Source organism: Rhincodon typus, chromosome 5, assembly GCF_021869965.1.
Source record: "Rhincodon typus isolate 14 chromosome 5, sRhiTyp1.1, whole genome shotgun sequence".
Taxonomy (NCBI): domain Eukaryota; kingdom Metazoa; phylum Chordata; class Chondrichthyes; order Orectolobiformes; family Rhincodontidae; genus Rhincodon; species Rhincodon typus.
The window spans coordinates 35284630-35294317 of record NC_063336.1 but is presented as its reverse complement, the minus strand read 5'-3'; the positions used below and the strand labels follow the sequence as shown (position 1 = coordinate 35294317).

The 9688-nt window shown below is 42.7% G+C and overlaps 1 protein-coding gene across 3 annotated transcripts in view; it reads left to right on the top strand.

Annotated features, from left to right (window-relative positions):
• Positions 1–7583, top strand: part of LOC109934795 (ras-related GTP-binding protein D-like) — a 32994-nt gene extending 25411 nt beyond the window's left edge. For all 3 annotated transcript variants that reach the window (XM_020533465.2, XM_020533463.2, XM_048597196.1), the window contains exons 6-7: positions 5765–5913; positions 7163–7583. In XM_020533465.2, the coding sequence (XP_020389054.1) occupies positions 5765–5913; positions 7163–7314 (301 nt within the window). In that variant the 3' untranslated portion in view covers positions 7315–7583. The remainder of the gene's footprint in view (positions 1–5764; positions 5914–7162) is intronic.
• The last annotated feature ends 2105 nt before the right edge of the window (positions 7584–9688 follow it).

Sequence of the window (9688 nt, the reverse complement as noted above, 5' to 3'; positions counted from 1 at the left end):
TCATCCAGCTCTACACCTTGTTATCTCAGATTCTCTAGCATCTGCAGTTCCTACTATCTCTGAAGCATTGTATGAACTGTTGTGATGCCCCATATGGTTCAAAAAGTGTTTGCTTTGATCATCAGCTGTACTGATTGCATTCCAGAGTAGCAATAGGCCCGCTACAAATGGTCGCCAAGCTAGAAAAGGGGAACATCATTTGAAGTAGTTGCTCATGTAACTTGCATTAGAAACTTCAAGTGTGGAAGTGAACCTCCCACGTTCCTCAATGAAAGTTCATGTCAACACTCACTACCTTAACTGTGTTCCAGAGTGGCGGTTTATGCAAGGTATTAGCAAGCCATGAGATGCAACTCTGAATGGGTCCTTGTCTTCAAGGAAGTAGAGGAGAAAATGGAGGGAAAGTGAAGACACTTCCAATTGCAAATTAACAAAATGTAGGAACATAGAACAAAGGAGCATCGGCATGATCATGGCTGATCATCCAACTCAGTACCCTGTTACTGCTTTCTCCCATATCCATTAATCCCTTCCACTCCAAATACTATATCCCTCTTGAAACTATTGAATGTTTTGGCCTCAACTGCTCTCTGTGGCAGAATTCCAAACGTTCACCATTCTCTTGGCAAAGAAATTTCTCCTCAGCTCAACCTTAAATAGCCTACCCCATATCATTAGACTGGTTTTGGACTCATTGGGAGCATCCTTCCTGTGTTTACCATGTCTAGTCCTGGTAGAATTTTATAGGTTTCTATGAGATACCCCACCATCCAATTCTTCTAAACTCCAGTGAATATAGAGGTAACCAATCCATTCTCTCTTTATACGTCAGTCCTGCCATTCCGGGGATTAGTTTGGTACGCCTTTGTTTCACTCCCTCCATAGCCAGAACATGCTTTCTTAGATAAAGACACCAAAATCGCACACATTACTCCAGGTATGGTCTCACCAAGGCCCTATAAAATTGTAGCAAGACATCCCTACTCTTATTCTTGGACCCTCTTGTTACAAAGGTCATGCCGTATGCCCCTGCACCTGCATGCTTACTTTCAGCAATTGGTTTACATGGAAAACCAAGTCTTGTTGCAACTTCCCTTTTCTCATTCTTCTTTGGTATTCCCTCAAGGTGAGGATGACTTGCTTTGTGTGGGTTCTGCAGTGGCTAACAATCCAATCCTGGAGCCACAGTACCTGTCACAGCTGGGCAAGTGGAGTTTGATAAGGCAGCTGGGTGGAATGCTGTGGATTCTGCGTGCTCTTTCTGCTGCTTACACTTGGCCTCCACGTTATCTATTTTTTGATGTTCAAAGTCATTGGCGACTTCACAGATGTTTCTTTTCTTCTGTGCATTCTAGGGAAAGTGATTCTGATATGTTAATGGGGATGTTGCATATATTTAAGGAGACTTTGAGGGCTCATTGTAGCATTTCCTCTGCCCTCCTAGTGATGGTTACCATTGCGAAGCTCAGAGTAGAGCACTTTTTTAAAGGAGCCTTGAGTTGCACATACAAACAATGCAGCCCATCCATCAAAACTGGTCATTTGTGACCAATGTCTCAATACTGGGAATATTGGCCTGGGAGATAACGCCTATCCTGCCAGTGAATTTGTAGGAATTTCCAAAGGCTGTGCTGGTGATAACTCTCCAGGGATTTGAGGTGTCTGCTGTACAAGGTCCATGTTTCTGATGTACAAAAGAGGATGGGGATCCAGCTACTCTGTAGCCATTGAGCTTGGTACTCGGCTGGAGGTCTTGGACTTTGAACACTGTGACCGAAGAGTACACTAGCGATTTCATCGTCATTGTCTGCTCACACTGAGAGGTCCCGAGGTATGGGAAATTATCCTTGTTCTCTAGGAGCTTACCATGGATTTTGGTGGTTGTGTGGCAGTGTTGTGAGGCAGGAGCAGGCTGGTACAGAATCTTTGTTTTCCAGATGTTTAGTCTGAGGACCATTCTCTCATAAGCCTCAGTGAATGCATTGATGACGATTTGTAACTCGGCCTCTGAGTGTGTGCATGTGAGTCATCGTCTGTGCAGCTCAATGACAGAAGTTGCGGTGTCTTGGTTCTGGCCTAGACGTGTCAAAGATTGGACAATTCCTGCTCGTCCCATAAGTTAGCTCCATTCTGGCGGGGAGTTTCGTGGAGGTGTGATGGTGTGTTGCGGTGAGGAGGATGGAGAAGAGTGATACAGCCCTGCTTGACTCCAGTTTGCACTCATTGAGTTTGTGATAGTTCTATTGATGAGGATCACGACTTGCATGTCATCATGAAGCAGGGTCCCTGGCACTCTGAGGCAGCAATGCTAACCACTGAGCCACCATGCCACTCAATTTCACAATCCCTTATGGTTGATAAAGACAAAGACCTTTGTGAGATTGAAGAAGGCCATGTACAGAGGTTGGTACTGTTCCCTGAGCTTTTCTTGGATTTGTCGTGCACTGAAAACTATTTGCCTCTTGTTGGGCAGAAGCCACATTGAGACTTGGGGAGGAATTTTTCGGCCACTGGGAGAAGGTGGTTAAGGATTCTCGTGATGGCCTTTCCAGCGACAGACAGTAGGGATATCCCTTTCTAATTTCCATAATCAACCTGTATCCTTTCTTGAAGTTGGTCATAATTATGATGTCACAGATGTCCAACAGTCTCTCTTCCTTCCAGACAACAGTGACAAAGTTATGAATTTGTGTCAAGAATGCCTCTCCGTCGTATTTTAGTACTTCAGCAGAGATTCCATCTGCACCAAAGACCTTGTTGATTTTCAGCTGTCAGATTGTTTTTCTTGACTTCAGAATGGGAAGTGTACTGAGATAGTAATGGGTAGTACGTTGTAGAATGGTGTCGCGAGCAATTGCGTCGAAGGCTGCACCTTGGTTGAGGAAGTCGTCAAAGGGCTCCCTTCAGTGGCCATTGACTATGTCTTGGCCTATAATGAGTACTTCCCTGTTTTTGCTCTCAGTAGAGTAGGTTCCTGAGTACTTGGAACCACAGATGGCTTTGAATGCGATAAGGAAGCCGTGCACATTGTGGTTATTAACAAGTTGCTAAGTCTCCTGCACTCTTTCTACCCACCATCTATTTTTCTAGGTCACGAGTTCTTTGTTGCACCTCAGCCTTCAGTTGCCTGTAGGTTTGTTTCCATTCACTCAAGTTTTGGTGGAGCTGCCAGTTTAGGCACGCCTTGTGTTTGTGGTCAAGGAGATCCCGATTCTCCTGGTTTTTCTTGTTGAACCAGTCTTAATGTTTCCTGGTTGAGAGACTGAGCATCTCCACGGAGGTGTTGACTATGGTAGCTTTTAGGACCAGGTGCTGAGGGCACTCTGTTGTTCTGGCACGTGGTTGTCACCAGGTTGGCTGTGAGGCAGAACCTGAGTAGGTCTTTCCTCTCAGGGTCTTCCAAGTCCAGTAACATCGAATCTCTTGTGTCAGAGCTTTTTTTGCCTCTGCCAGTTGGGAGCTAGATGTATGGAGATGGTGGAGTGGGTTAGTCAGTGGAGGGTCCAGCAGTTGTCAGCTCTGGTCATGGCGCGGGTAATGAAATATATAGTCTATTAGTTGCCAGTGCTTGGAGCAGTGGAGTTGCCATTAGATATGTGCTTGTCTCTCTGGTGGAACAGGTTGTTTGTTATGACAAGGTTATTTCTATGCAATTTGTCAGGAGGAAGACTGCAGTGGAGTTTGTTTTCTCTGCGCCTAACATACCTTTTCATAGGTTTGCATCCCTCCCAACTGTGCCACTGAAATTGCTGAGGAGATAAACTTGGCTCCTGGACAGAGATCAGCTGAGGCTGGTGTAGAATGCCTCTTCTATCTTACCTGTTGTGTCTTTGGTCAGGGCATGGGCCTGGCGAACTGTGATATACTGCTTCTGGTCCATGTAGGGCCCAGGTGGGCCGTAGAGTCATGAGACACTCACTTACCCCATGGGAATTCATTGCGACGTCTGACCAATGCATTTCTTATGCCAACCCTGTACAGATGGTGTTCTTTTGATTTGTCTGTCTAGAAGAAGGTGTGACCACCACCCAGTTTTTTAAGCTGGCCTTCTCCTGCCAGTTGTCTCACTCAGGGTGGCAATGTCAATGTTACCTGCTTTGCCATTCAATACAAACATGGCTGATTTCATCTTGGCCTCAGCTCCACTTTCCTGCCCGCTCCCCATGACTCTTCAACCCATTACAAATTAAAAATCGCTCTGTCTCCTCCTTAAATTTACTCAATGTCCCAGCATCCACCGGACTCTGGGCTAGTGAGTTCCAGATTCACAACCTTTTGAAAGAAGTAATTTCTCCTCATATTTGTTTTAATTCAGTTCCCCTAACACTAAAACTTTGACCTCTCATTCTGGATTGTACCACAAGAGGAAATATCTTCTCTACATCTACTTTGTCAATCCCCTTTAATATCTTACATAACTCAATCGAATCTCCTTTCATTATTTTAAACTCTAGGAAGTATAGGCTTTAATTGCTCTTCCGAAGACAAAGCCTTCACCTCTGGAATCAATATCGTGAATCTTCTCTGAACAGCCTCCAATGCAAATTCTCCACTACGTAAATAAGGGGACCCAAACAGTAGGCAATACTGCAGATGTGGTCTCACTAATGCCTACTAGCCCACTAGACACTGCCTGCCACTCAGAAAATGACCCATTTGTTCCTACTGTTTGCTTGCTGTCTGCCAGCCTCCACTATTGTTTAAAATAAACATGGACTCAAAACATAAGCTGTGTTTTCCCTCTGCAGATGCTCCTTGACCTGCTGTGGTTCTCTAGTGCTGTAGCCTACCCGCACTCATTCTTCCTCTCCTATGCAGCAGAGCCAACCATGGTGCAATGAATTTGGCTGTTGGTACCTTTCTCTGAGAGGGCATTTCCCTAACAGTATCTAAAGAAGTTTTACAGGGTAATGGCCACCCGTGACTCCTGCATTACTTGCCTAGGCCTTTTGCTCTCCTGGGTGGTCATCCATTCCCTCCCTGCCTGTGGAGTCTTAGCCTGCAGATTGACAAACTCTCTATTCACAATACTCTCAGAAGCCTCCACACAGTGTCTTCAGTGTTGTTCCAGAAAGAAACTTCTGCTCCAGGAGCTGCAGCACATTTCTTGCAAATGTTCTGGTGTCAGGAACTGGAAATGTGCCCAATTTCCCACATAGACCAGCAGAACCATCCCATGGCCTTGAGCTCTCCTTCCATGATTTACACCTTAAATTTATATTGTTAGATCGCTCTTAAAATCAAATAATATTAATTTCTCTGGGGCCCTTCTTCTCTGGACCTCTGCATTATTGTCCTTACAAACTATAAACCCAATATAAAGACCTTACAAACTATAAGCTATGAAAATGGTACACTCACCTGACCTTACCCATCACTTTTTGACACTCATCCTTGACTACTTCACTGTGATGCTGACCATGGGACACTCTTCCCACACTGCTTCAATGTGAAGCTGTGCAGGAGTCTCTTCCCGGACTGCTTTACTGCAATGCTGATTGTAGGACACTTTTCCCACACTGCTTCAATATGATGCTGCCACAGGACACTTTCCGGAGTGTTTCACTGCAATGCCGACTGTGGGGACACCTTTTCCAGACTGCTTTTCTGCAATGCTAACTTCAGGATTCTCTTCCCTCTGTTCAACGAAGCAAATCTGTGGAGGTAGCTGAATTAATCAGTCCTGCTTTCTTAAGGGAAGAAGAGAAACATTTCTGTTGAAATGCTGTTCAATTGTTAATCTAACTGTGCTCTACATTTTCAGACTTCGAGAATTTGGTGGAGGAAGTACATATGACAAAGAATCCGTAGCAATCATAAAACTGAACAACACAACAGTTTTGTATCTAAAAGAGGTGACAAAATTCCTTGGCCTTGTTTGCTTTCTTAGAGAAGAAAGTTTTGAGCGGAAAGGTAATTTTTGTTTATTCTTCCAGAATAAAATTGCTCACAATCATAAAGGTATCTATTTCATACATTGTTGTGAAAACTACAGTATCCAACTCCATATACATGTCCTTGAAATAGACATCTTTTTATTTTTCTGGACCATTGTCCTCATAATAAAGATACTGCTATGTAACATTACCTTCAGTTTTCTTTGTGCCCTAAATGGGAAAAACCCCCTGGCTTTGTTCAGTATTTTTTTCGAATTGCATGTTCAAAATGATCAATTTGCCATTTGTGGAATTACTAATATGAACCCAAATCCTATGATTTCTTGACATGAGTATGAGCATGAGAATTTTTAAGCTACCATTCCAAAAACAATCTTTAAGCAATATTCTGCATTTGTTCATTTTTCCCATTTTAGAGAATTCTGCTATGGTAAAACAACAACCCAGCTAACAACTGGCACAATCAGTGAAAAAGTATTATAATGTTAAGGTAATTTTTGAGAAGAATATGGAATAGCAAGAGCCCACCAACATCTTTGCAGGCACCTGAAGATGACCAATAAATAAACATCACGGCGTCAGAACTAAAAGAAAAATTTTAAGTGCCTAAGTTCCAGAGTTCAGTAAAATTTATTGGTCATCAGTGTAATTCTTAGCACACTTGGGCTGATAATCAATTTAAGATTGTCAGTCAGGTTGACAGTGTGATACACTTGTGCATACAAAGCTACATATATTAATACACCAGGCCCTGTTCTCGGCAGACAGAACAAAGCCTTGACCAGAGTCAACCTGCTGGCTTAAATTTAAACAATGCTTAACAGATGTTAGTCATCATCTAACTGATGCATTCTCCATGCCAATGCCTTTTCCAATTAGAGTCCACTTATCAAACAGACAGTACACTTTACTCAGACACTATAAAGTTGTTGTTTCCTTTGACATTGGTATTCTTGTGAATTGTCCGAATGAGTGAAAGATGACACATTTAAACAAAATGTGTTTTTTCAGCAATACTCAGGCACTGAGCTCCTTTGAGGCATGTTTTACTGTGGTCCGGTACTGTACTTGTGCTTTCTAGTTCTGCTTTCTCATTACAAGTTAAATGTTCATGCCAGTGTTACTGATGCTGAACTGAAGACCCCAGATTCTCATTTAAAACCATAAAGTGTTACACATTCACATTTTATATCATTTTAAGTGCAATTTTTTTTTGTCTTTGCTATATACAAGTTTACTTTTTTTTTTCTTGTTTTACACTATAGGTTTGATAGACTACAATTTTCATTGTTTCCGCAAAGCAATTCATGAGATTTTTGAAGTTCGTACAACTATGCTTAGGTGCCATAAACAGTACAGAGGACTGCAACGAAGCAAACTGGGAACTGCCAATGGCATACTTGGACTTCACTCGTAATGGCTGCCATGCTCACAGTGTTTCTGTTAGCATATTCAGTAATGCTAAGTAGATATACTGTGAAAATAATGCACTGATAGCATGAAGATAATGCTCAGGATACTAATGCCGATAAAGAAATAGCTCTAAAGCAAGCACTTTGTAAAATGTATATTTTTCTTTAGCAGATGCTGAAAATCAGTATTATCATATATAACTTCTATGTATTACAAATCCCTTTGTAGCAGTTCAGTTCAAAATAAATTAAAACTACTTTAATATGCTACAAATTTCTATTTTCATACGTCATGGGTTATTAACAATGTCACAGAATGTTAAGTTTCTGATTTTTCTCTGTTACTGTCCTAAATTGGTTCTCTGAGGTGATTTTTTAAAATTTCAGATGTTGCATTCAGTTGGTTTAAATAGGGTGTGCATTGTGTAATAATGGCTCTTGCAGTCACTGAGTTTACTGGGGTTGGAAGAACGCACTTCAGGAGTTTTACAGAAAGTGAGCAAGGCAAAGCTTCTGGAATTACCAGACAAACTGGAGTTGGGGTTGCCATTCAGACGAATGAGGGGGCAATCTCATAGAGACTTAGAAAATTCTAACAGGATTGGACAAGGTAGATGCAGGGAGGATATTCCCGATGGTGGGTGTGTCCAGAACCGGGGGTCACAGTATGAGGATTCGAGGTAGACGATTTAGGATGAGATGTGGAGACATTTCTTCACCCAAAGAGTGGTGAGCCTGTGGAACACATTACCACAGGAAGTAGTTGATGCCAAAACACTGAATGTATTCAAGAGATGACTAGATATAGCACTTGGGTTGAATGGGATCAAAGATTATGGGGAGAAAGCAAGATTAGGCTATTGAGGTGGACGATCAGCCATGATCGTGAAGAATGGCAGAGCAGGCTCAAAGGGCCAAATGGCCTCCACCTGCTCCTATCTTCAATGTTTCTATGTTTGTCTGTGCAAAAAGGGGAGGTAATTGCAGCAATAGGTCGACATTTATGACTGTCGGAAATGCCGTCGGAATCTTTGGAAATGCTAAAATGTGTAGATTAGATGGGTTATAGGGTTATGGGTCTGTGTGGGATGCTTTGAGGGTCGATTGGGACTTGTTGGGCCAAAGGGCCTGTTTCCACACTGTAGAAGCAGAAAGAGAGAATAGTTCTAGCAGAGAAAAAGAGAAAAGGAAAGAATAGCCATGGCAGAACAAAAAGGAAAGGATGGCCCTAGCAAAAGAAAGGGAGAAAGAGAGAAATTTTAAACTTCGGAGGTTGGAACTGAAAACTCAAAGTCAACTTAAAATGGCAGAGGTAAAGAAGAAAGAACAAAGAAGAACAATACAGCACAGGAACAGGCCCTTTGGACCTCCAAGCCTGCGCCACCACATTATGCCCTTCCATACTAAAACTGTCTTCACAGGATCCGTATCCCTCCATTCCCTTCCTATTCATGTATTCGTCCTGGTGCTTCTTGAATGCTGCTATTTTGTCTGCTTCCACCACCTCCTCTGGCAACGTGTTCCAGGCACTCACCATCCTTTGTGTGAAAAACTTGCCTCGCATATCTCTTTTAAACTTCCCCCCTCCCACCTTGAACCTGTGTCCCCTTGTAATTGACTCCTCCACCCTAGGAAAAAGACTCATAGTTTTCACTGTATTCATGCCATGCATAATTTTATAAATTTCTATCAGGTCACCCCCCTCTACCTCCTGCATTCCAGTGAGAAACAAACCCAGTCTATCCAACCTTTCTTCATAGCTAAAGGTTGCAGTAGTGATGAGGACAGTGATGAAGAGCAATCGCATCGTAGCCAAAGACCTGGTGGGGATCTGTTTAAATATGTCCGAGTGCTCAACAGTGAACCTGCACAGCTGACTGCCTCTGCTGTTTAGTTTCAAGTATCTCAAGTTTATTCTGAGAAAAATAAACAAACATTGAAATTCACAGCTGACCTTGGAGAAACCTGTGTGGGGTTTTCACAGCAGAGGAGCAGCTAAGTGGCTTCTTGAAGTGTAACCTTACTATGTTTTGTTAAAGGAGTTTGGAAAGTCATGTTGCAGCTGTACAGGACATTGTTACACCAGTTTTGAAATACTGCGTACAATTGTGGTCTCCCTGCTATAGGAAGAATGTTGAGAAACTTGAAAGGGTGCAGAAAAGATTTACAAAGATGTTGTGAACTATAGGGAGAGGCTGAATAGGTGGGGCTACTTTCACTGGAGTATCAGAGGCTGACGGGTGACCTCATAGAGGTTTATAAAATCATGAGGGACGTGGATAGGGTGAACAACCAAGGTGTTTTTCCAAAGGTAGGGGAGCCCAAAACTAGAGGGCACAGGTTTAAGATGAGAGGGGAAAGATTTAAAAGGGACCTAAG